This window comes from Moschus berezovskii, chromosome 6 (genome assembly GCF_049115385.1).
Source record: "Moschus berezovskii isolate FMDL1 chromosome 6, NW_MosBer_1.0, whole genome shotgun sequence".
NCBI lineage: Eukaryota > Metazoa > Chordata > Mammalia > Artiodactyla > Moschidae > Moschus > Moschus berezovskii.
In genome coordinates this window covers 114,852,463-114,879,115 of record NC_142465.1, presented here as the reverse complement: position 1 = coordinate 114,879,115, position 26,653 = coordinate 114,852,463, and the positions used below count along the sequence as shown (strand labels likewise).

The 26,653-nt window shown below is 54.5% G+C and overlaps 1 protein-coding gene across 2 annotated transcripts in view; it reads right to left on the bottom strand.

The window, feature by feature from the left end:
• The window catches only part of CACNA1I (calcium voltage-gated channel subunit alpha1 I), a 109,428-nt gene that overhangs the window by 26,874 nt on the left and 55,901 nt on the right, over positions 1-26,653 (bottom strand). For both annotated transcript variants that reach the window (XM_088836764.1, XM_055394622.2), the window contains exons 5-11: positions 26,489-26,648; positions 19,137-19,452; positions 17,669-17,761; positions 14,169-14,475; positions 10,739-11,163; positions 1,246-1,397; positions 230-415 (exon numbers count right to left, since the gene is read on the bottom strand). In XM_088836764.1, coding sequence (XP_088692890.1) covers positions 230-415; positions 1,246-1,397; positions 10,739-11,163; positions 14,169-14,475; positions 17,669-17,761; positions 19,137-19,452; positions 26,489-26,648 — 1,639 coding nt within the window. The remainder of the gene's footprint in view (positions 1-229; positions 416-1,245; positions 1,398-10,738; positions 11,164-14,168; positions 14,476-17,668; positions 17,762-19,136; positions 19,453-26,488; positions 26,649-26,653) is intronic.

The window sequence follows — 26,653 nt, the reverse complement described above, 5'->3', positions numbered from 1 at the left end:
GAACAGCCCACTAAGAGAAGCACCAGAGTTGGTTCACATTTTACAGATGTGAACACTGAGGCTCAGAGGGGCAGGATTTGCCAAGAGACATCAGGGATGAAGTGATGGTGCCAGGATTCACACCCAGGTCCGGGGTGCTGCCTGGAGAAGCTGAGTCACACTTCCCCAGACCCCTGCCCACGGCCCTGGCAGGCCCCGTGGGGGTGGCCCCAGGGTGGGCAGGGCTCACCTGAAGATGAAGATGAAGAGCATGAGCAGCATGCAGAAGGTGGCCACGTTGTCCATGGTCTTCATGAGCACCACGAGCTGGCGCCGCAGCGCGGGCATGAAACGCACCAGCTTCAGCACCCGCAGCAGCCGGAAAGTACGCAGCACTGACAGCCCTCCGTCCGCCTGCCCCACGATCTCCCAGATGCTGTGGCCCGGCCAGCAGGCAGGGCGGGGAGGGGAGAGAGGCAGGAGGGGTCAGTGGGAGGCCGGGACGAGGGCAGAGGAAGAAGGGGAGGCCGGGGAGGCGGAGATGCACACCTTCCATTCATACACTTGTTCACCCAATACTGTGAAGATACTGTTTGACAGGTCACTGCGGTTCGTGGCACCCTAAATCCAGGGCTCTGAACCTGGATTCCACGGACCGCCCCCTTCAAGAAGTCTACAGCCCATGAGTATCGCTGAACTCTTTTTGAGATTCAACATTCCTTTAATTATGAAGGTCAACAACAAACGGCAGAGAATTAATCAGCAGTCCCTATGACCCTGTGGCCAATCGAAATCACTGGTAGTTTTCTATCACGTGATGGCTGATACAGGAATTTCCAGACATTAGTTATGCTCATCCTTTCTCTGGAATGGGGTTGTCATGGACCCACTACTATTGATCTTGATATTTAATTCATTCATCCAGAAGCACATCTATATTGATAAATCATACATTTTCAAATATTTTCATAACTGGTTTTCAGTATAATTGACTTCCTCTGATCTTATGTACTTCATTTACATCCATAGTTGGATGGCATCACTGACTCAATGGACATGAGTTTGAGCAAATTCCGGGAGATAATGAAGGACAGGGAAGCCTGGTGTGCTGCAGTCCATCGGGTTGCAAAGAGTTGGACACGACTGAGCAACCGAACAACAACAACAACTTCATTTACTGGCTGGGGCCCGCGCATTTAATCCCCCTCCTGCCTCGCTCTATCTCTAACCCCGCAGGCTGGGGCGGGGGTGTGGGGGGGTCAGCACCTGATGATGACGATGATGCTGTCGAAGATGTTGTAGGGGTTGCGCAGGTAGTCGAAGAGCCCGAAGGCGGCGAGCTTCAGCAGCATCTCCAGGGCAAACATGCTGGTGAAGACCACGTTGCAGATCTCCAGGATGTTGGTCAGCTCCTCGGGCTGTGGGGTTTGGGGCAGGGGACGGGGACCCAGTCAGGCCAGAGGAGAGCCATGGATCCCCCACTCTGGACACCCATCAGCTCTCAAACCCCGAGGGAGGCCTGGCTCTGCCACCCTGGCCCCATGGCCTGCAGGTCGGTGTCCTCGGACCCCCATCCTCCCTCTGCACTTGGCCTCTGCATCCTCTCTGCTGTCCCAAGAGGTCTACTGACATGGGAACGCATGGGGCCAACCTTCCATCAATTGGGCAATGATGCCCCTACAGCCCACTGAGGGCCACATTATGATACCCAATTTACAGATAAGGAAGCTAAGGCTCAGAAGGCAGCCTGAGGTCACACAGTTAGACACAGAGCAAGACAGGAAGGCAAACCAGCAACTGCTGAAATCCCTGTCTGCCCACGACCCTAACCCATTTAGTGAGTGTGTGCAGGTCCTGTTCTGTGCACTTCATAAGTATCATGTCACTTAGTCCTTCATAAGAGCCCATCTGTATGCAGGACAAGAAACAACAGTTAGAACCAGACATGGAACAACGGACTGGTCCCAAACTGAGAGAGGAGTACGTCAAGGCTGGATATTGTCACCCTGCTTACTTAACTTATATGCAGAGTACATCATGAGAAATGCAGGGCTGGATGAAGCACAAGCTGGAATCAAGACTGCCAGGAGAAATATCAATAAGCTCAGATATTTAGATGACACCACCCTTATGGCAGAAAGCAAAGAGGAACGAAAGAGTCTCTTGATGAAAGTGAAAGAGGGGAGTGAAAAAGCTGGCTAAGAACTCAACGTTCAAAAATCGAAGATCACGCATGGCATCCAGTCCCATCACTTCATGGCAAATAGATGGGTAAACAATGGAAACAGTGAGAGACTTTATTTTGGGGGGCTCCAAAATCACTGCAGATGGTGACTGCAGTCATGAAATTAAAAGACACTTACTCCTTGGAAGAAAAGTTGTGACCAACCTAGACAGTATATTAAAAAGCAGAGACATCACTTTGCTGACAAAGGTCCGTCTAGTCAAGGCTATGGTTTTTCCAGTAGTTGTGTATGCATGTGAGAGCTGGACCATAAGGAAGCCTGAGCACTGAAGAACTGATGCTTTTGAACTGTGAGGTTGGAGAAAACTCTTGAGAGACCCTTGGACTGCAAGGAGATCAAACCAGTCAATCCTAAAGTAAATCAATCCTGAATATTCATTGAAAGGACTGATGCTGAAGCTCCAATACTTTGGCTACCTGATGTGAAGAGCTGATTCATTAGAAAAGACCCTGATGCTGGGAAAGATTGAAGGCAGGAGGAGAAGGGCATGACAGAGAATGAGATGGTTGGATGGCATCACCAACTTGATGGACATGAGTTTGAACAAGCTCCAAGAGATGGTGATGGACAAGGAAGCCTGGCATGCTGTAGTCCATGGGGTTGCAAAGAATCGGACACGACTGAGCGACTGAACTGAACTGAAGAACCCATTATGCAGATGAGGAGACAGGTTCAGAGAAGGCCCGTCCCCTGCCTGAGGCTGCACAGCTAGTACCTGGATTTGAACCCAGGCAGCCTAACTCCAAGGCTCTGCCCTTCACCCCTCCATACCCAGCCCTCCCTCCACCTCCTTCCTTCCTTAACAACTGCCTTCTCAAGATTGTGGGTGGCTGGATACCACCAGCTCTGTGAAGGGCAGACAGAGTCCCTGCACCTACCGTGTGCCACCATGGCTTTCAATACACTGGACCACCCGGTCAGTGGGGCTGACTTCACCTGCTGCTCGGAGGAGAACACTAAGGCCCAGAGAGGCTGAAGGTCAAAGGGGAAGTCACTCAGACATGTCCGATTCTTTGCGACCCCATGGACTATATGTAGCCCGCCAGGCTCCTCTGTCCATGGCATTCTCCAGGCAAGAACACTGGAGAGGGTTGCCATTCCCTTCTCCAGGGGATCATCCTGACCCAGGGATCGAACCCAGGTGTCCCACATCGCAGGCAGATTCTTTACCATCTGAGCCATGAGGGAAGCCCCTGAAGGTCAAAGTCCCAGCTACTCAGAGGGAGACTAGCCCCTCTGTCCACAGACCCACCCTCTGCCCCTGGAGCTGTATACCTGCTAATTATCAGCAGCACGTGACACCCCCACAAGTGGGACTACCCAAGGAACGCCAGTGCATTAAACAAGCCGCCCTATAGCCGTGACTGGGGTGAGGTTCCAAGTCCGGCCTCACTGCCCAGGCCTCAGTTTCCTCATCCACAAAATGGGAGATGGCGTGAGGGGAGGGCCGTACAGGGCTCCAGCCCCTTCTCTCTCCGCCCCTCTCCGCTCCCCTGGTTCTGCCAGGACCACTGAAGGGTCTGGTCTCCACTCACCGCCGGATCAGCTTGCTCCTGCCCAAATCATGCAGCAGGAAAGGGCCATTTGTCAGGCCTGAGCTCAACCCCAACTCAATTACTGACACCTCAGCCACCCTGCAAGGCCACTGTTGTCATCTCCGTTTTACAGATGAGGAAACTGAGGCTGAGAGAAGGGAACTGCCGTGCTCAGAGTCACCTGGCAAGGCTGTGGCAGAGCCACCAAGTCAGACTCCAAATTGCGCTCCCAGTCCCCACCCCCACCCCTGAACCCATCCATCCATCCATTCACTCGTCCACTGTTGCAGGCTCTCCCCAGCGTCGGTCAAGGGCTGGGCTTGTGCTACCCAGGCTGGGCGGTGGTGAGCCAATCAGGACATTCTTCCTGCCCTTGAGAAGTGCAGGCTCCACTGGCAAAGCCCATCGTGTGGGTTAACAAACCAGTCAGCAGGTTATAAAAACAGAGGGAAGTTAAGGTGGTTTGGGCCATAGGGTCAGTGGAGCCTGGAGCAGCTTCTTGGAAGAAGTGATATCTCAAGGAGACCTCAAAGCCAAGAAGGGGAGTGGGTAACAGGGAGAAGAGAAGGTGTCCAGGCAGAGGGACCAGCTGGAGCGCTCTGGCCCAACTCTCCCACAGAGCAACAGGGGCTCAGGGCCTGACTTTGACTCCACTTGGGTCAAAAGGAAAAGAGAAAAAAATAGCAACCCAACTCTCGGCTTCCCGCCTGGTGCCTGGGAAATCTAATAAAACTGGCAGTTCCTCTCAAGGCCAGATCAAAGGAGAAGGCACCATTCCATCTGTAATTACATCTAACTCACAAAATGGTCCCAAAAGGGAAGTGGGACCCGGAGAGAGGCCCCCAGAGCAGGAGGGGCTGGGGCCCAGCATCCCAGGCTGAGACAGGGCCCAGATGCTCTTGAGAGTCACCAATTTCCCAGCCCGCCAAAAGGGAGATGAAAGATGTGGCCGCTGACAGTCCGCAACGGCGGTCACCCCGCTCGGGGCCACGCGCTGCACATGCGCCCGCCCACCCACAACTGATGGGAAGCCTGCCGCCTGGCTCTCCCGGAAAGGTCACCTGCGTTCTCCCCTCCTCCTTCGCAACAGCTGTTTTTCTAGTCAAGCGCACACCTGTTAATCTTTTTCTAGTGGACCATCCATCACTCCTGCAAGCATTTTTCTGGGAGAGAGACAGTGAGCGGGAGACAGACAGGCAGACAAACCTAGATGCAGTGAGTGAGAGGCCAAGCGGGGAGGCCCGCAGAGGAGCAGGGCAGCCGTCAGAGAGACGGACGGAGGGGGGCTCAAAGCAGATGGACAGACAGACAAACATGGACCCGGGGAGCGAGAAGCGAACGCAGGGTGTGGAGAGACAAGACGAGGAGAGGAGGACAGAGATACACGCAGGATGAAAGCCTGAGATCATGACACCGGGTGAGAGACGGGGCCAGGAAGTCAGAGCGCCGAGGCAGACGGCAGAGAGGTGGCCGGAGATGGCGAAGACCCACCCAGAGGAAGGGGAGGTGTGGAAGGGCAGAAAAACCGGGTTACACCAGACGGGGAGCGGGGCGCCGATGAGGGGGCTGCAACCTGGAGGAGAGGCCGGACGCAGGGGGGACAGGGCAGGGCGGGGCCGGCTCACCCCGATGGACGCCAGGCTCAGGAGGGCTGGCTGCAGGGGCAGACAAGGGCCCAGCTGGGCGGGAACCTAAGCTGCCCCCAGGAACCCCTCGAGCCCAGCATCAACCCCATGACCGCAATGCCTGCTGGTGTTAAAAACATCCCCATGTGCCAGGAGGCGCTAAGCACGTTCCATGAATGATTCCATCCAAGCTAAAACATTACCCTACAGTAGCCCCGTTTGACAGCCGGAAAACCTGAGACCCAGAGAGGAGAAGTGACTGCCCCTGGCCACAGACAGGCAGCGGAAGAACTAGATCTCAAATCTAGATCTCCTCCCTCTGGCCCAATACCTTCCTATGGTCCAGGTGCCTTCACCTGCCCTACCTTTCTGACTTGAGGCTCCAGTTCAGCACAGACTCACTGGCTTGCTTATAAGCCTTCCATGCCTCCCTCCCCCACTACCCTAAGGAGAAAGCCAGTCTCAAGACCCTTCATGAATGGACAGCCCCCGGGCCTCCTGGGCTGTCTGCCCTGGCCATGTGCATATGCACCATGAGGGCTCAGGAGGGTCTTCCATAGGAATACCTATGTTTCTGGTGCCTGCATTTGTCTCTCCTCTATCTACTGAAATCCCAGTCATCCCTCAGGATCCATCGCCAGTGCCACCACCTCCAGGAAGCCTTCCCTGACTGCAGCCCATGTTGGTGTGTCTCTCCCCTAAGCCCCCATAGAGCTGGAATGTCAGGCACTAAGCTATCCCATCTTCCTCTTCCCAGAGTCACCCCAGATCTAGGTTGGCAGCGACTTGATAGGACTGCTGAAAACAGAATAAAACCTGTTCTGACCCATCCACTGATTTGGAGATCTTGAATGCTGTCCCCTGGGAGCTAGAGCCAGTGGACATACCCCAGCTGGGGTCAGCCCTGCCCTAGGGAGGGTTTCTGCACCCCTGTCTTGCACTCCATTCAACCTGACTCTCTTTTTCTTTTTTCGCCCCACTGCGGCATATGAGATCTCAATTCCCCAAGCAGGGCTTGAACCTGCGCCCCCTGCACTGGAAGGCAGAGCCTTGATCACTGGACCACAAGGGAAGCTTCTGATCCTCTTTGTGTTGTCCGATACGGTGACCATCCTCTAGTCCCAGGACGGCCTTGCCCAGCTCGGGAGGAGTCATGGGCATGGTCAAGAGAGTGCCAGGAGAGGGTGGGCCTGAGACAGCCCCCTCCAGGAGCAGTGCCTCCCCTTCACCTCCTATGAGCCTTCTGGAACCTCCAATTCAACCTCAGCATCTTGCAGCCCGGCGCTGACAGCCGCTTACCACACCACGCTGGGCAAGCCAGTTCACCTCTCTGAGCCTCAGTTTCCCCACCTGCCCAGTGGAGACGAGACACTCGCCCTGCCTGTCCCAGGGGCTACCAAGGTCATACCAGGAAGAGATATGACAACACAGGAGAGCAGATGACGACAGAGGAATCTGGCTGCCCAAGCCATCCCCAACAACCCACCTGTCACGCGGACTCCGTCCCAGATGGTTCTGGCCCCCCCCCGACGCCGGGTCGGGAACAGACTACAGCACCATCTGACCTTCTCATGGGTCACATACAGGCCCCTGCCTGGCTAACTCCTGCTTTTCCCGGTCACCTCTTCCCAGGCCAGTCCCTGCACGGAATATCCGTGACCACGAGAAAACTGTTGACACTCCTTCGTGATCTTGGCAGCAGTGACCACCTAAAGGCTGTGGGCACCCCAGTCTCACCTCTCATCTGAGCCCCTGTGATCACAAAGTGGTGGTCCTTTCACAGACGGAAAAGGAAAGTGACACCTGACCTCTGTCATGCCCTTGTCACCTGCCACCCCTGCCATCTGGTGAACCACACCAAGCTCCCCGCCTGCAGGGTGTGCAGCCGGAGCCATACGAGGGACCCCCCAGGACGCCTCCCTTCTGGGTCCCCTCCCCTGCAGGAGACGGACTGCATGTGCTCCCCAGCCTCCGCTTCCCGCTCCCCGCTTCTTTCCCTGCCCTTTGGCAGCCCTGGGCCACCTCTCTCTCTACCGGCACCACCTCAGACGGGAGTTGCTCAAAATAGACTCGCGGGCGGATCGCTTCCTGCCAGCACTGTCTGGGATGGGAGCGAGGGGCGTGGAGCAGAGCTACCCGCGCCCCATGAGCGGGCCCTGCGCAGAGCTCCGCCAAACAATGGCTGCCACTCGGAGCTGCTTTGAAGAGAATATTTTTAAAAATCTTCCCTCCCCCTCACTTTTTCCTTAATAATTTTTTTAAGCTCCAGACGGTAGCTGGGTAAACTCACCCCTAGCGTGGTGTAGTGAAAGTCGCTCAGTCGTGTCCGACTCTTTGCGAGCCCATGGACTGTCCATGGAATTCTCCAGGCCAGAATACTGGAGTGGGTAGCCTTTCCCATCTCCAAGGGATCTTCGCAACCCAGGGATCGAACCCAGGTCTCCCACATTGCAGGCAGATTCTTTACCAGCTGAGCCACAAGGGAAGTCCAAGAATACTGGAGTGGGTAGCCTATCCCTTCTCCAGGGGATCTTCCCGACCCAGGAATTGAACCGGGGTCTCCTGCATTGCAAGCAGATTCTTTACCAACTGAGCTATGAGGGAAGCCCCAAGGGTGGTGTAAGAGTCCAACAAAAGTTCACAAACCATTTCTAACTAGTGGGCGCAGACTATGCGCCAGGCTTCTTAACGCATTTGACCCTCCCAGCTGCTCTGGGAGGAGAGATTCCTGTGCCCACTTCCAGATGGGGCTACTAGCTGAAGGAGGCCAAGTGACTTGCCCAAGGTCACCCTGCTGGGCGACAGCAGAACCAAGGGATGAAGCAGCGGGTTTCAGCATTCTAGTGGTAGACGTCAGGTTGGGGGGTGGGGCAGGTGGTGTTAATACCTGCTTTGAGGATGGTAGTGAAAACAATACACCAGGCTGGCTCAGGGCCTTGCGCTTAGTAGGAGCCAGGGAGCCAATCCCTATGAGGGAAAGGATGCAAAGTCAGGGCATCTACTTGTGGACGAGGAGGCCAGGGAGGATCCTGTGAAGGGGCAGAGGGTGCCAGTGAGGGCACCCCAACAGGGAGTCCAAAGGGGGCCTGCAGTACCAAAGATAAGAGCCCCTGCTCCCTACCATCTGAAGGCTAGAGTGTTTGCCCAAAAGGATGCGGCAGAAGGAAAAGGCGGGACAGGCCAGGCGGAGAGACCCTGAGAGAACTCGAACAGGGACCATGGCCTGGCCTGGGTCTGGGGCTGCAGGGGGAGGGAGAAGCTGGACCCAGAGGTCAGATCTGCGGCCACCGTGTTGCCTTGGAGGGATGGCTGAGAAGGCGGGAACCAGTGGTACAGCAGCAAACAGGCCTCTGAAAATTAGTGCTGATTTGCAGCGATGGCAGCTTCCACAGGGTGAATACTCCCACCATGGCTAAACCGTTTGAAAGGGTGGGCTTGTAAAATCCTAGAATCTGAGAAAACGGGCTCCTGCGAACTGGTTCCACAAGCCAGCAGCAGGGACCGGGCTCAGGCCCTGGTGGGGCGGGGCCGTGACAGGCAGTCTGGGTGAGGCTCCACCCAAAAGCTAGAGCTAGCACCCCAGCAGCACCAGTCCACGGTGGGGCCTTCCCTGGGGATGCTGGGCCAGCAAAGGCCAGGAGACTAGACCCGAGGCAAGCGGGTCCGGGCTGCCAGTCTCACCAACTTTACCCTTGCAGAAAGCCTCCCCACCGGCCCTCCCCAGAGACCCTCGTAATTAAGCTGGAATGGCTGGCAAACAGGCAGCTCCGAGCAGAGTGTGGCAGCAGCCCCAGGGGCTGCATTTAAGTAAATTGAATGGAGCCTGTGCCTGGTGAGCTAATGCAGAGGGAAATGAGAGTGGGGCCCACCCTGGGGTGCTGTGGGCGGGTGGGGGGGCCCCACAGAAAGAGAACCACTGGGAAGCCAAGGGGGTGTTGAAACCCTATGGGGGATGAAATCTGACCCCAACTGGCTGTGGGATCTTGGGTCAGTAACATCCCCTCCCTGGGCCTCAAGGTTCCCCTGCTGGCTCCTAGACAGAGTTCCTCACACAGCTGGGGTGCAGGTTAAGGGAGGGACCCCACCTAGCAGCTTGGGAACAATGGGAGCCAGAAAATGATGTTTTTCCAAAAGGAGCCCGGGCTGGACTGACTTGTCCAGGCTGTCAGCCAAGTGTGAGCTATGGAGACATCTATGTTAACCCCCTCGCCCTCCATCCTGTACCCCCATAAATACCCTCTGGTACAACACATCCTCCCTGTGCTCCTGCAACCTTCCAGTAGCCGTCCCTGCCCCCACGGGCAGCTATCCTCCCTTGGGGGACCCTTTCTCTGAACTTGCTGCTGCTGCTAAGTCACTTCAGTCATGTCCGACTGTGCGACCCCAGAGATGGCAGCCCACCAGGCTCCCCCGTCCCTGGGATTCTCCAGGCAAGAACACTGGAGTGGGTTGCCATGTCCTTCTCCAATGTGTGAAAGTGAAAAGTGAAAGCGAAGTCGCTCAGTCGTGTCCGACCTGCCTCACTCTAAACCCCGGGCAGTACCCCTGGTGGCCCAGGGGACCTGGGACCCACCATTTAACTCTGTCAACACGGTCTCTACAGAAGCCATGGGTTCGGCCAAGAAGGGAGACAGGGGCAGCAGGGCAATCCCAGAGGGGTCCTCGGTGCTGTGGGGCTGCAGTGGAGGGGGGAAGGAAATTGGGGTGGGGGATCAGGGAAAGGAGGACGCCCCACCTGCTGAAGGTGTGTCATGGGTAGGGCACAAGGAGCTTTGACTCCCAGTGAAGATGTCTGCATTTTGTGCCGAGAGTGACGGAGGCCGTGGAAGTTTGGGGCCAGGGTGCTCCCAGCCTCTGGAAAGACCACCCCAGGGGTTTTGGAGAGAAGGGACAGGAAGGCTCAGGTGCAGAGGTGAGGAACGGAAGTCAGGGTTCAGCAGGGACTGGCGGGGGATGGGCTGTGGGTGAGCTGGTGTCCACGCTGAGAGGGACAGGAAGTGCTCCCCCTGGCTCTCACCCCAGGTGGCCATTCGGCCACTCGTCCACACTGAGCTCTGCCTCCGTGCCTCGCCCTGGGCTGGGCACTGAGGTCACGTAGCTGAATGGGACCCAGGACAGGGGAGACAGACACACAGCGGGTGTGCGCCGGGCCCGGGCACACACGTGCCGGCCCGCCCCGTGCCCCCCTGCCCCACACGTGCCGGCCCGCCCCATGCCCCCCTGCCCCGCACGTGCCGGCCCGCCCCGTGCCCCCCTGCCCCGCACGTGCCGGCCCGCCCCGTGCCCCCCTGCCCCGCACGTGCTGGCCCGCCCCGTGCCCCTCTGCCCCGTACGTGCCCCGCTCCCCACTGGCCTGCTGATGGTGCTCGATGCCCATGCTGACGGTGTTGACCAGAATAGCCATCATGATGCCCCGGTTGAAGTACTTGCTGTCCACGATGCCCCGCAGCTTGGCTCGCGTCTCCCGCCACACGTCTCCACACAGCCGGGCCGCCCCGTCGGCTGGCCCCTCCTCATCCTCCTTCCCCAGCTCCAAGGAGGCCCCGTCCTCGCTGGTCCGGGCCACATCCACGCTGGCTTCATCCTCGCCGCCCCCCGAGTCCCCGGAGCCTGAGCCCTCCTGGCCCGAGTCGCTGCTGCTGCCCAGGCCCGAGGGCCGCCGGTCGGTCTCGTGCTGGCACTGGGGGCAGCTGGCAGGGTCGGAGACCAGCATGGCGGAGATGGGCTGCACCAGCGTGTGGGGCGTTGGGTCCAGGGGGCTGTGTCGGGGGCATAACTCTGGAAAGGAAGCAGAGGTCAGGGTCGGGGCCTTGGCTTACGCAGGAGGCTGTCCCCACCCGCGGTCGGTCTGGCATAACCTGGGTCACCACCCGTGTGAGCCCGCAGGGTCTGCCTGGAACCCACCAGTGCTGCTTGGAGGCCGACAGCTGGTGGTTTCTGGGGAAATGAGCTTCCCCTTCTGGGCTTTCCTGGCCCCCCAAAGAAAAGCAAGGACCAGAAGCACCCATCCCACACAGCTGTGGGGTGGGTTCTATTGGTTAAGGCGCAGATGAGCCGTGAGGAGTGTCCTTGCTCCATCACTTCCTGACCTGCGGCCCCCCGAGATTAGTCACCAAAAGACCCTTCAGGTACCCCAGCCCGTCCCCACTGTTTTGCTTCATGGCATCATGGAGCCTGGAAAATGGCTGAAAAGGCCGGTGTGGAGGGCAGACACCCCTCAGAGGAAGCCAAAGAGGCCTCAACGTTCCTTAATTTTCCTGGGGTCTATCGCATCCAGGGAAGAAGGAGGCAGGAGCCCTGGGCAAAGGATAGTCCTCATTCTAGAAGCACCTCTCCCTGTCCCCAGGCTGCCCTCTACATAGCTGAGTCAACGTGGGCCCTGGGGAGTGGGCAGGAGGTCCCCACACGTGGCAGGGGCAGGAGCTGTCATCCCAGGGGTGTCCCTGGAGAGGTGAGGAGCTCGGCCAGTATCGGATCCAAGTTCTATGATCCGTGAACCATTTCAAAGAGGCGTCAGAGAGGCTCCGTCTGGGTGATTTGGTTTCTTCTTTACATTTGTCTATGTTTTCCTAGAATAAATGGGTTTTGCTTGTGTAGCAAAAAATATATAACATTAAAGGGAAAGAAAAACCTGCAATGTCTACCCTTCATTTCCACGCTTGCTACCAAATACCTCCGGACAAGGCTCTCGGCCTCACTCACCCTCTAAACTGGTGGGGCTGCCAGGGGTGGGCCCACCTCAGCATCGGAGGTCAGAGCAGAGCACTTCCCAGCCCAGCTGTGCATGGTTGTCCCTTCTAAGGCTTGTTTCCCAAGGAAGGGAGTTGGGGGAAGCACGGAGGCCCAGGGCAGGGGACAACCTCCCTCCAGAAACCTCCTCCACGCAGTTTCTCGGGAGAGAGTGGTGGGCGACAGCAGGAAGTCCCCAAGCAGTAAACACCCTCCCCGCGTCATCCAGGAACACAGGGTGCCAGCCTTGCCCAGACCCCCCCTCCCCCGGCCACGTGCTGGGCCAGCCCACAGGCCACCTGGAGCCTCCTCCAAGACCATGCCTGGACGGCTGTCGCCCAAGGATGGGTGGGCGGCCGCCCTGAGGATGAATTCTCCAGCTTGTCTCTGAGCATCTCAGATTCCCAGAACTTGAGAGCTGCAGAGGCGGGGCTTGGGCGTGGCTGACTCCACAAGGCCTGGCCTCATCCTCACTCCATGGATGAAGACCGGAGGGCTGCAGAGGAGCCGGGCCGTCCAGGGTCACAGCTGCCGCTGCTCTGGGGTCCAGTCCTGAGGCTGGCTGACTTCCTCACTGGCACCAACTGGGGGGCAGGGCTGGGCCTGGCGTGGGGCTCACCTCCTATGGCCCCTTTGCCTCCTCCTACGGAAAGGATCACGTCCCCCTGGGTGGTGGGGGGCGGGGGCAGCAGAGCCTGTGACGCTGATGTCCCTGACACACTGTGTGACCTTGGGTGATGCCCTTCATCCCTCTAGACCTTAGTGTCCCCATTGGAACACGGGAGCCGATATTACTCTGCTCCCTTCTTAAGACTGTTTTCTAGAACAGATGAGAAAATGAATGGAAAACCCTCTGAAGCCTAAGGGGCTAACCCTCTGGAACCGTCTACAGTCGAGCAAGAGAAATGGCCCCAAGGCAGGAGCAGATCACAGTGTGTGAGGTGCCCAACATGCCTGCCCAGGTGTGCTAGCAGGCAGGCAGGTAGCAGCAGGAAGCCCTGGGCGGGGGCACGGAAGTGGGAATGGCCTGCAGTGTAAAGGGATTTTATAGCTTCATAAAACTAAGGAAAACTATAAAACTATAAAGAAAGCTGAGCGCCTACGAAGTGATGCTTTTGAACTGTGGTGTTGGAGAAGGGACTGCAAGGAGAGTTCCTTGGACTGCAAGGAGATCCAACCAGTCCATTCTAAAAGAAATCAGTCCTGAATATTCATCAGAAGGACTGATGCTGAAGCTGAAATTCCAATACTCTGGCCACCTGATTCGAAGAACTGACTCATTTGAAAAGACTCTGATGCTGGGAAAGATTGAAGACGGGAGGAGAAGGGGATGACAGAGGATGAGATGGTTGGATGGCATCACCAACTAGATGGACATGAGTTTGAGTAAGCTCCGAAAGTTGGTGATATACAGGGAGGCCTGGCGTGCTGCAGTCCACGGGGTTGCAGAGTCGGACATGCCTGAGCAACTAAACTGAAAACTAAGGACAGATGCTCCAGAACTTTGACCACCTGATACAAAGAGCTGACTCACTGGAAAAGGCCCCGATGCTGGGAAAGACTGAAGGCAGGAGGAGAAGGGGACGACAGAGGATGAGATAGTTGGAGGGCATCACTGACTCAAAGGATATGATTTTGAGCAAACTCCAGGAGATGGTGAAAGACAGGGAACCCTGGTGTGCTGCAGTCCACAGGGTTGCAAAGAGTCAGACACGACTGAGCCGCTGAACAACAAAGAACATATAACTGTTCATTCTTTCGAGCATGGAGCCCACGGCAGAGCCTGAGTCCTGTGCACACATGGGATCAGATGGGAAGTCCTCCAGGGCGGGGCTGGGCACCCCCCCCAAGTCCAGGGCTAGGTCAGGCCAGGCCAGGCACCAGCAGGTGGTCGGGAAAGGAGAAGCTCCCAGGGGAAGGCCCAGGTTCTGAACTAGATGGACACCTCTGCTTGTGCTGGAGAGACAGGCCGCGTTTTCAAACCGCCGCTTCTGAGTCCCCAGCTGGAGACACACCAGGCCTGGGTGGAGCACCCTGGAGGCTCTGCTACTTACTGTAGTGCCTGGGCTCCTTGGTGCGGGGCCCAGGCGTGGCAGAGCCGGGCGTCCCCGAGGCCTGGCGCCGGCTCCGCAGGGCCTGGTAGAGGCCCAGGGCCCGGCGCTTGGCCTTGCGCAGGATGTGGCAGACGTACTGGAAGATCTCCTCGTAGCAGTCGCCGGGCTCAGCGTAGCTGGCCACCGTGCTGGAGGACAGGTAGCGCTGCCGCTGCTCCAGCATCAGCCGGTGCTCCCGCTGCTTGGTCTCCGAGAACTGGGTCGCTATGACAACGAGGCACAGGTTGATCATGAAGAAGGAGCCCACCTGTGACCAACGGCAGGAGAGGACAGGGACAGAGGGGACGGTGGGGTGAGAGGGGGTGGGCGCGGGGGGCGGGCCGCAGGAGGGTGGGAGAGGGAGGAGAGACAGAGCGGGAGAGACGCGGGGGAGACAGGGATGGAGGCAGGGCGAGGAGCAGAGGGGATGCAGAGGTGGGAAGAGGACCAGGGGGAGGGGCAGATCCCGGACGTGAAACAGGCAGAGAGACGCAGCGGGATGCAGAGAGAAAGGCAAGGAGAGACGCCGAGGGAGGGTGAGACAGGCTCCGAGAGGACAGAGATGGGGTGTGGGAGGCACGGAGACGGGGGCCGGTGGGGACAGGGAGAGAGAGGACAGGGCGGGGTGTGGAGGGCCCAGAGAGACGGAGAGGCACGGGCACAGACAGGAACAAGAAAAGATCACTGAGGCCTGGCTCCCGGAGGAGGCTGGGGCGCAGGACAGTGGTGACCAGGGCAGCCCCCCAGAAGGCTGCTTCCCTGAAGCCTGCTTCCAAGCCCACCCGCTTCGGATCCCTAGGTCCTGACCACAGCTGCCCTCCTGCCTGGGACATCGACACTGATGCAGGGGAGGGAGGCAGAGACCCTGCAGGCTCTGCTAGCCCTGAAACCCACCCCTGCCCTGCCCTCGCTATGGCCTTGACTTGGGCCCTAGTTGGGCCCGCAGACCCCACTAGAGAGATTTGCTTTAGAAAGGGTTTCCTTGTGTGCTTGGATGGGGTGGTAGGGAAAGGTTAGGAATTCTGCTACCTCAAGTCCTCAGGCCCTGCTCCAGGGGCCACCAGAGGCAGAAGGGCCCTTTCTGCCCCAGTTTCCAGAGTCAGGCTCCTCCCAGACACGTGCTGAGCCTTGGACCAGACTCAGCTGCAGTGAGAGAGGTGGTGGTGTTGCACCCTCCTCCAGGTTGCCCACCAGAAGGTTTCTGCAGGCGACAGTCGGTCGCTCATCCCCTCTTCCTTCCTCTCCCCGACAGCACGGCTGGGAGCTGGGGTTCGGGAGATGAGGTGTGAGGGTTGTAGGGGGCTTCCTGTCCCAGAGGACTCTGGGAAAATCCCCTGCTTCTAAAGTAAGAAGATGCCTCACTCGTTCGCTCTCTGTATTTCCGGGAGACAAGCTCCGCATGCCCGTGTGGGGGACACGGACCCCACCGCTGGGAGCTCACACTTGGCAGCCTCTGCCCAACCTGCCTCTGCGGCCGCTGTCCCTGGGTGACCAGACAGCGCCCCATTTCCCTCTGGACTTCCATTTTCCCCATCTGTCAAACAGAAGGCTCAGACGAGCTTAGGACTTATCCAGCCAGAAGGAGCGTGGGGGACCTGGGTCTTAGGGCTGAGAACCCCCACTGGCTGTGTGGTCCAAGCCAAGCACCTCACCTCTCTGAGGGTCAGGGTCCACACTTGAGAAATGGGCAGGTAACCCGGCCTGGTCAGGGCTGTGAGGGTCAAAGGACAGCACGGTCTCCCAGGCGCTGCTCACTACCCGCTGCCTAGCACCTGGCCAACCCAGCACCCCAGCCTCCCACCAGCCACCCTTGTCCCTGAGATGGGGCCACCACCTGGGGCCCAATAATTGCAGCAGCAGCAGTGGGACCCATCTACTGAGCAAGTACTGTGAGCCAGGAGCTGTGCAGGCGGCAGGCCCTACCTCCTCTAACCCTCCCGGGGCCCATGAGCCAGATGTCACCACTGGTCCCCACTTCACCATGAGCTTGGGAGCCAAGGGGCCTGCCCAGGATCACGCTGAAAGTTGCCACCCCCAGAGCCACTCCTAACTCCATTAGGAGAAGCAGATGAAGCGTCTGGCCGCTTCTCGCTGGATCTCAAGGCTCCTCTCACCACCCCAGTGCTTCAGAGTCCGCCCCACTGCAGGATTCTGTCTCAGTTCAAGGTCTCTACAAGGCGCCCCCTTCCCAGAAAGGAGCTTCCTCTGGCTCTTCCCTCTCCAGCTTTTAAGGTTCGATTCTGGCATCACCTCCTCCAGGAAACCTCTCACTTCCCCATCCCTTCTCCAGGCTGGGCGAGAAGCCTCCTCTGGACTCCCTTAGCCTCTTGGGCTTCCTTTTGTGGCGGCTCCTTCAAGATGCGGCTGGTCCCTGCCTTCTGCAGCCCGTTTTCCCCAATGAGACTGTGAGTTCCCAGAGGGCAGGGAAGGCCAGACTCACTGCTTGGTACCCAGCACTCGGGGCCTGGCACAGTGCAGGCTTCCCTGAAAGTGCTGGGAAATGAACGAACCAGTGGATGGGTAGAGATGCTGAACAAAGCCTAGGATCTTCTCCTTCTATCGGCAGTGTTTCCTTATGGAAGGCATTCCAGCACCCCCAGGAAGGCACTGAAGATAAGCCAGCAGTGGGTGTGTCTCAGCTTAGTTTGCCCTGAACCCCAAGTCAAAGTCCCAGCAGCCCAGGAGGGGGTGCTGCCCCACAGCACCAAGCACACCCCCTCCTAACACCAGGAAGCCAGACAACCCAGCCCTACAGCAGGGAGCCAGCAGTGACTCTCCTGGGAGTGAATCACCTTGACATTTGGGGACTGTGCTGTGGCTGAGACTGTGAGGCATGACAGAGTGGATGAGCTCTAAGCTTAGAGGAGGCTGTGGTGGGGGGAGGGGGCTGGCCAGCAGAGGGGCCCTCTCTGGGGGCAGAGAGAGCCCCCCTTCACCTCCAAGTCTCCCGCACAAGGCAGAGACCCCCGAGAGGTGTGGGTCCCTCCAAGAATTCCAAGGAGCTCCAGGAGCCCACACCCAGGCTATCTCCCCTCCAGACTCTGCCTGAGAAGCCACCCCAGGCTTCGGTTTCACAGCATCTCATTTTCCCACCCCAGGAAGCAGGGGGGATGCTGGAGCTCTTGAGAAGCTTCATCTGGGGGCTGCATCCCTGCTACGGTCATAAAAGAATGTATTCCCAGAGACTGCAAGGCAGAGAAACTCGAGCGCTGGGTAGACTTCAATGCCCAGAAGTGAGAAATGAAGGCAATCAGAAGTGATGGATGCCTCCAGCAGCCACCCCCAACGAGCTCCTTCAATCACCCGCGGCTCGGGTGCATTTAAAAACTGCCCCTCCTGCTCTCTCCCACTCAGCTCTGTGGGCTCGGAGGGTCTCCCTGGGGACTCCCAAAGACTCTCTGGTCCCCTGGCCCGTGGGTCCTGGAGCTTGCCCGGAGAGCACCAGCTCTCTTGACACTTACTATGATGAGCAGGATAAAATAGATGAAGTTGTAGAAGGAGTGAGCATCCATCACGTAGTACATGATCTCCACCCAGCCTTCCAGAGTGATCACCTGCAGCCGGAACAGAGCAGGAGAGAGGCTGAGACAGCCGAGCCTCTGGAAAGGCAGGCAGCAAAGCGAGTGCCCCAGACAGAGGGGCAGAGAGTGTCCCCAGTGCCCCGGGACACTACACAAGCTCTCTCTCACACTTCTCCCAAGGGCTCCACTGGGCAAGCATCCTCATCCCCAACATGCAGGTGAGGAAATGAGGTTCAGAGAGATTCGGACACTTGTCCAGTGTCACACAGCCAGCAAGTAGCGGATCAGGGACTTTTAACCGGGTCAGTCTCGCTCTAGTGCTCCCTACCTTTCACTCTTCCACAGCAAAGCAGGGGACTGGAGGAAGCAGGTGGTGGGGAGGGAGTCTGGGCTGCAACTCCAGCTCACCCCCTGGGCCACTCTCTGAGCCTCAGCTGCTTCTTCAGTGCGTGGGATTAACAGAGCCTGCCCGGCAGGGCTGGGGACACAGTTCAGCTGAGCCAGGGACAGTGGCTGTGCTGAGTTTGGTGTGACTCTGTCCCCCATGCACTTTCCCAGAGAGGAAAAGCAGAGCAGCCTTGGGCAAGATGAACACTGGGTCCTCCCCAGCACCGCAGTCTTGTTGGCTTCTGAGCAATTGCACGGAGCAATTCCCCCTCTTGGGGCTGGAAGGTCTCCAAACACAGATGCTGGGCTATGATCACATCACACCTTCAGCTCTGAATTCTATAATTCTGACGCTCCCCAGAGCAAAGCTTGCAGAGCAGCCCTCTCAGCGGCTTCTCAGCCACCACCCTCTGCACCTGCCCCATCCTTCCTTCCAACCGCAGCAGGAAGGTAACCCTGACCGAGCACTCACTGCACGCTGGGCTCTGCTCACATCGTCTGGTTTATTCTTCTCAGCCACTCAAAGTTGGGGGGCAGAGGGAAGGAGCTGCTATAATCCCCATTTTTTAAGTTAAAAAAATTTTTTTGATGTGGACTATTTTTAAAGTTTTTATTGAACCTGTTGCAATATTATTTCCATTTTATGTTTTAGTTTTTGGGCTGCAAGGCATGTGGAATCTTAGCTCCTCAACCAGGGAATGAACCTGCATCCCCTACATGGGAAGGTGAAAATCTTAACCACTGGACCGCCAGGGAAGTCCCACCCCATTTTAGAGATAAGAAAATTGAGGCACAGAGACTTCAGGAAATACACCCGAGGGCCTATAGTTCTTTCTCCAAACCTCAGTTGCTCTGTCTGGAACATGGGCATGAGAGTGCCTGCCGCGCCGGCAGGTCAGGCAGACTTCAGGGACACAGGTGGCAAACGCCTAGCACAGAGTGCCCGGTGAAGCTGCTCCCCCCACCCCTGCCCACCCCCAGCCCCCAGCACGGGGGCTGGGGCCCGGCCAGAGGGCCTCACCTGGAAAATGACGATCCAGGCATAGCCGATGTTGTCAAAGTTGATGGCGCCCTTGTGGGGGTTGGCGCTGCCCGTGCGGCACACGTTGTAGTAGCGGTTCCAGTTGACGCAGAGCCCACTGGCGTTGAGGTCCTGGCGGCCCGCCCCGAAGTCGTAGACGTCGTCCTTGGACAGGCAGCACTCCCGGCCCTGCTCCTTGAGCGGAGGGATCTCGTGGCAGCCCATGATGCCGTTGTCCCCCGATAGGGAGCAGATGAAGGGCATCTCATCGTCCTCCTCCGGCTGGTAGTAGGGGGGCAGAGCCACGTCCCCTTGTCTGTCGACAGGTGACGGTGCAAAAAAGAGGAGAAGGGGAAGGTCACCGCCGCGCAGTGCGGCCGGACTGGAACTGGTCGTTCCAGTCCGCCATCACTTTAAGGCCTTCGTGCCTGCTGTTCCCGCTGCCTGGGACACCTTTCTCCATCTCTGGAATCGTCACAAAAACTCCCACCTACTCACTGAGGGACGTTCCAGGGTCCCCCCTCCTCAGGGAGCCTGAGGCCCTGCACAAACTCCCATGATTGCTCTTGGGGAAAATGCACTCAACTTTCCTGGGAGCCTGGAGCTCTCTTAGGGCGAGGACTGGGTCTCAGCACCCCTCGTGCCTGCACACTGTCTGGTCGGCACAGATCAGGTGCTCAATATACAAATGCTGAATTTTACCGTTCCAACGAATCAAGGTAAGATACCTTCCTGTCCCACCCTGTCCCATCTATGTGACCTTGGGCTGGTCAAAGCCCCTCTCTGGATATCAATTTCTTCATCTGTAAAACAGAGATGGTGATCCCTGCCCTGCCCATCCTGTGAAGCTAGTCTGTGACTCAAGGCAATCCCAATCAAAATTCCAACATGCTTTTGTCTCTGAAACCTGGCCAGGTGGTTCTAGGGTTTATGTAAATGGGAGACTAGTCTAGACAATTTTTTAAAAGAAGAAAGATGAGTGGAGTACAGCCCTACAAGAGGTCAAAATATACACTGTGGTATTGCACAGGAACAGAAAGGTTCGTGGAGCACCACAGAGCACAGGCACAAACCCAGGTGTAAAAGAGAACTTCGTATATTACAGAGAAGCCTTTTCAGATCCACGGAGGACAGAAGGCCTAGGCAATAAATGGTGTTAAGACATTTGCTATCCATCTGGAAAACAACAAAGTTAGATCCCTACCTCACACCACATACAAAAATAAACTTATGGGAGACATGGTATCAAAAGGAAAAAAGAATGCCTATTATCTCCTCAACTGTTTATATTTATTGCCCACTGAAAATAATATTTGGACATACTAGGTTAAGTAAAATATATCATAAGATTTTAAATAATAAAATCCTGGTGAACAAAAAACGTAAGTGCAACAAAAATAACCACAAATACTTTACAAGAAAATATGAGATATTTTTGTTAACTCAGGATAGGTAAGACCTTCTTATATAAGACACATAAAATCCAAAATCTGTAAAGAAAAAGGTTGACAAGATTGAGTGTATACAAAATTTCTGAGACAAACAGTAGAATACACACAACAAATTGCAATAAAGCAGAAGTAGGCAAACTTTTTTCCATAAAGAGACAAATAGTAAGTTTTTTTTTTCTTTTTGCAAACCACATTGTCTCTGTCCCAACCATGCACCTCTGCCACTGTAACATGAAAACCATCATAGAAAACAGATAAACAAGTGGGCATGGCTGTGTTCCAATGAAACTTTATTCACAAAAAAAGGCCAGAGTTTGCCATCCCCTGTGATAAAGTATTTGAAAAACTCATAAAACAGATACAATATGGGGGACGACAGAGAATGAGATGGCTGGATGGCATCACCGACTCGATGGACATGAGTTTGAGTGAACTCCAGGAGTTGGTAATGGACAGGGAGGCTGGCGTGCTGCGGTTCATGGGGTCGCAAAGAGTCGGACACGACTGAGCGACTGAACAGAACTGAACTGAACTGAAAACATTGAAATCTGTTATAACTCAATAACAAAAAGAATCCACTAGGGAAATAAAGGGCGAAAGAATGGAAAATTCACAGGAGAAGTCAAAATGACCAACATACAGGAGGAGATGCTCACCTCACTAATAACAGGAATATGCGAACAAAAATTACAGTGAGATCATTTTACATCCATCCCAAAAACAAACATTTCAGGGTTCATAATACTGAGTGTGGGGAAGGGTGAGTGTAAACAGACACGCTCATACACTAGTGGTGGGAGTATAAATTGGCACAACCTTTCTAGAGGGCACTTTGACAACATCCATCAACAATTAACATGTAGACATATAACCCAAATACATATGGTCCCCCGATGGTAATAAAGGCACTCTGACAATTCAGTGGAGAAAGGATGGACTTCTCCAGCAGCAGTGCTGGGACAACTGGTCACATGAAAAATGAATCTTGACCCCAACCACATGCCATACTAAAAATTATTTGAAATGGAATACAGACCTAAATGTGAAACATACAAACAAAAAAGCTTCCAAAAGAAAACATTGGAGGATATTTCATAACCTTAGGTTAGAGAAAGATTTCTTAAACTGGATACAAAAAATAATACTAGAAAAGTAATTGATAATCTGGTCCTCATTACAACTGGGGAGCTTCTGTTTATCGATCAAACGATACCATAAGAAAGTGAAAACTGCAAAAAGACAAAAAGAAAATTAGAAAAGAAAAGAAAAAATACAGAAGTACAAAAAACCTTTAAAAAGAAATAAAAACGGAAAAATAAAAAACAAAATTAAAAAAAATTTAAAGGGGGAGAAAAGAGTGAAAACATAAAATTCAAACTGGAATCAAACATATGATATATGTCATATACATGTATATATATATATATATATCCACTGAAGGACTCAAATCCAGAATATAAAGAACTGCTACAAATTTATAAGAAAAATAAAGGCAATTCAATTTTAAAATGGCAAAAACCATAGAGGCACTTCACATGAAGATATACGAATGGCTGATAAACACACAAAAAAGTGCCTATCACCACTAGCCATCAGGAAAATTCAAATTAAGTTGCAATTTAAAACCACAATAAGGCGCCACTGCACTCTCACTAGAATAGTAAAAATTAAAGGACTGACAATTCCAAACATCGCTATAGAATGTGGGGCAACTGAAACTCCTTAGACTTTGCTAGCGAACATTCAGTGCAACCATCCTGGAAAACGGTTTGACAAAATTCACAAGCCAGTAAACACAGGCACTCCCTTCACCTGGCAATTCTACTCCTGGGAATTTACCCAAAAGAAAGAATGGCCATATCCAGCCAAAGACATGGGCAAGAATATTCATGAGTCATTGAACCAAAGAACCAGAAACCACCCACATCCACAGGAGAATGGAAAAACACAACACACTGTGGTGTATTCAGTCAGTGGGAGCCTCGCAATAAAAAGGGAGCTGCTGATACGTGCAACAACTTGGATGAGCCTCACAGACACCAGACCATGAGCCAAAGATGCAGACACAGGCGGTGACCGCCTGTATGATTTCGTCTGAAGAAACCTCAGAAACAGGCAAGGGAGTCCATGGTGATAAGAGATCAGGATGGCGGCTACTTTGGGGCGAGGGGGAGGGTGACAAGGAACAGGCAGGGCAGAGCCCTGTTGGGCACTGTGAATTTCTCAGGGTAGATTTACACCGGTGCTTAGTCCAGGGAAAACCTCACTGAGCACTCCGCCCACAACAGCACCGAATAGCTGTGCCTGGCACTGAGTGTAATTTATACCTTAACCAAAAAAGGCAAATAAAAAAGTGGACACAGAGGTTCAAGAGGGAGGGGGACATATGTATATCTATGGCTGACTTATACTGACATTTGGCAGAAACCAACACAATTCTGTAATTATCTTTCAATTTAAAAATTTTTTTAAAAATTTGTTTAAATGGACACAGGGCATACCTCATTTTATTATTTTTAAATATTTATTTACTTATTTATTTGACCGCACTGGGTCTTAGGTACAGCATGCAGGATCTTGGATCTTAGTTGTGGCATGTGGATCTTTTTAATTGGGGCACGTGCAAACTTACTTGCGGCATGTGGAATCTCGTTCCCTGACTAGGGATCGAACCCAGGGCCCCCTGCATTGGGCATGTGGAGTCTTAGCCACTGGACCACCAGAGAAGCCCCCATACCTCATTTTATTAAGCTTTGCTTTATTACCCTTCTTACAAAGTGAAAGTCTGTGGCAACCCTGCCTGAAACAAGCCTATCAACACCACTGTTTCCACAGCATCTGCTCATTTTGTGTCTCTGTGTCGTATTTTGGTAATTCTTGCACTATTTCAAGCTCTCATTCTTATTATGTCTGTTATGGTGGTCTGCGATCAATGATCTTTCTTGTTACTACTATGACTCATTGAAGGCTCAGCAGAGACGACTAGCATTTTTTGGCAATAAAATATTTTCAGCTGGGGCATGTTCTTTTTTATATACTATTGCACAATTAACAGACTCCAGAGGACTTGCCTGGTGCTTCACAATCCCAATGCAGGGCACCTGGGTTCAATCCCTGGTTAGGGAAGTAGGTCCCTCATGCTGCAACTAAGAATTTGCATGACCAAACTAAAGATTTCACATGCCGCAACAAAGATCGAAGATTCTGAGTACTGCAACTAAAACCTGGGGCAGTCACATAAATAAAAAGAAATATTAAAAAAAAAAAAACAGACCACAGGATGGTGTAAACATAACTTAACATGCACTGGGAAACCAAAAAAATCATATGACTCACTTTATTTCTGTGGTCTGGAACCGAACCCGCAGTATCTCAGAGGTGTGCCTTACACTTTGACTAGCAATTATGAGTCTAGCCATTGATCACACAAGGGCATACAAAGATGGCAAGCATACACGATGCTCCCTGCAGGCTTCCACATAAAAGCAAATACCTGGTAACCACACAAAGTCCATCGACAGAAGCTGGCTCACTGAACTGTGGTTCATTAGTGGAATAAGAAACACTGATGTAAGACACACTCAAGACACATTGCCAAAGCAATTCCCATTTTTAAAACCTGTCTGGGGTGTAAATAGTTGTGCGTGTGCATTAATGCCCAGACAGAATCTGCCAGAAGGGAGCAGATGCTTTGCAGAGGACACGAGACGGAGCCCTGCCACTTCCCAGCTGGGTGACATCACCTTTGCTCATCAAGAACCCTCCATCTGACCATCTGGGGTCTCCCCCGGGGCCTACGTGCCTGGGGCATGCTTTGCGCACACTCACTGGGGGGTGGTCACAGTAGGCTTTGGAGGTCCTGGAGCAAGGTTCTCCTCTCTCAGCCTCAGTTTCTGGGTCTCCGCATAGGGTCAAAAGTCAAGCACCACCGCCACCTCCCGTATCACACAGGACTGTGTCATCCTTGCTGCTGCTAAGTCACTTCAGTCGTGTCCGACTCTGTGTGACCCCATAGACGGAAGCCCACCAGGCTCCCCCGTCCCTGGGATTCTCCAGGCAAGAACACTGGAGTGGATTGCCATTTCCTTCTCCAATGTGTGAAAGTGAAAAGTGAAAGTGAAGTTGCTCAGTCGTGTCCGACCCTTAGCAACCCCACGGACTGCAGCCTACCAGGCTCCTCCATCCATGGGATTTTTTGGCAAGAGTACTGGAGTGGCTTGCCATTGCCTTTGGACTAGAGATGCCCAACAACCCAGAAGACAAACTCACAAGTGAGACAGGTTCAGACAGAGACAGTGCCGAGAAAATCAAGCAGGATAACGTCTGGGGGAAAGGGGTGGTGAGGGAAGGCCTCCAGGAGGAGGTGACACTGGGGTTGAGCTGGGTGAATGAGAGGGGGCCACCTCGGGATGAACTAGGAAAAGATCCATGGGGGACAGAGGGGCCTGGATGTGACCTGAGCCCCCAAAGCTGAGAGCTCATACTGCCCGTCTCCATCTGTGCAGGCCAGATCCAGAGAAGCAGGGCCCGCCCCTTCCAAATGATTGACTGTGTGCTCCCCTCCCCAACACAGGGTCCTGACCCACGAGGGTGCCCTGCCCCTAATCTGTCCCCCACAGCGCTGCAGAGGGAGCCAGTTCTTTCCCCAGGCTTCCCCCTGGCTCTCCAGCGTAGCTCCATCCCCACAACCAGCAGTCAGGTGGACAGGGAGGCCCAGCCCATGCCTGTGCAGTGTCCCTATGTCCCTGCACCCCTTGATCCCCAAGGGCTGGAACTCCACCTTCTGCTGCACCCTCCCCCGAGCTGGGCAAGTGCCGCTGCTTGGGTGAGCGTGTCAAGTCACAGGATGAGTGAAAATGCTTTCCTACCTCTGTCTCCCTGGGGCCTGGCACACAGCAGGAGTACACTAATGCATATTAGTGAAACAAAACAAAAGCTCAGTCATGTCCAAATACATATGGCCATATATGTGTACTCAAGGGCGCTACTCATCCCTCCTCGCTGAGATGCTACAGATTCCAATTTCTCCTATGACTCAACTCAACTTCTCCAAGAGCCACAGCTTGATTTCTGTTTACATAGCTTTGGACAAGCCTCTCTCTAGGGAGCTGTCCACCCCCACTGCTTTTAGACACACGTGGGCCAAATGCAAGCTGACCTTTCCCTGATGACTAAGAGTCACCGATTGGAATGTCTGTGCTGTAATTAGACAGCCAGGTTTCATGTCTGCTTTTGAGGTTTTCTATCTTGTTTTTCCTTGCTGTCATCACTTCTGCTTGGGTCTTCCCCTCCTATCCAACCTCCTTCTGGTTTGCTGCTTCCCACTCTTTTGGTCCCAGTTACCAAGTAAGTTGCTTCCTGCTTCCCAGGTGGCTCAGACTGTAAAGAATCTGTCTGTAATGCAGGAGACCCGGGTTCAATCCCTGGGTTGGGAAGATCCACTGGAGAAGGGAATGGCAACCTGCTCCAGTATTCTTGCCTGAAAAATCCCATAGACAGAGGAGCCTGGCGGACTACAGACCATAGGGTCACAAAGAGTCAGACACGACTGAGCGACTTAACACTTTCACTTTCACCCAATAAGTTAAAACTATGTGTTAAGTAAGAGTCAGTAGGAGCTGAATTAGCATCTAAGGGCCTATCTTGGACTGGGACTTTGTGATAACAGTTTGGAGGGCTCAGAGGCCTTTTGCACTCATTCTGGTGTCCAGCCATTCATGGGAGACCTACCACCAACACACCCAGGCACACTCCTTAATCTCTCTGCTCCACTGGGAGTAAGGATTGGGACCAGGTGCTCAACAGGGAGACCTTTCTAGCCTGGAAACATTCTGTATGAACAATGCCCCAGGTAAAGCTGGCCAGGAGTCCCAGGGCAGGGGATGGGGGAGCTGCACTCACATGGTGAAGTTCTCCTCCAGGAAGCAGCGGTTGCGAAGCAGGCCAGCCCAGAGCTGCACGCCGATGATGCCAAAGATGAAGAAGACAAAGAAGCAGAGCAGGAGAACATTCCCCAGCATGGGCAGTGTGTCCAGGAGCAGGTTCACCAGGATCCGCATACCTGGG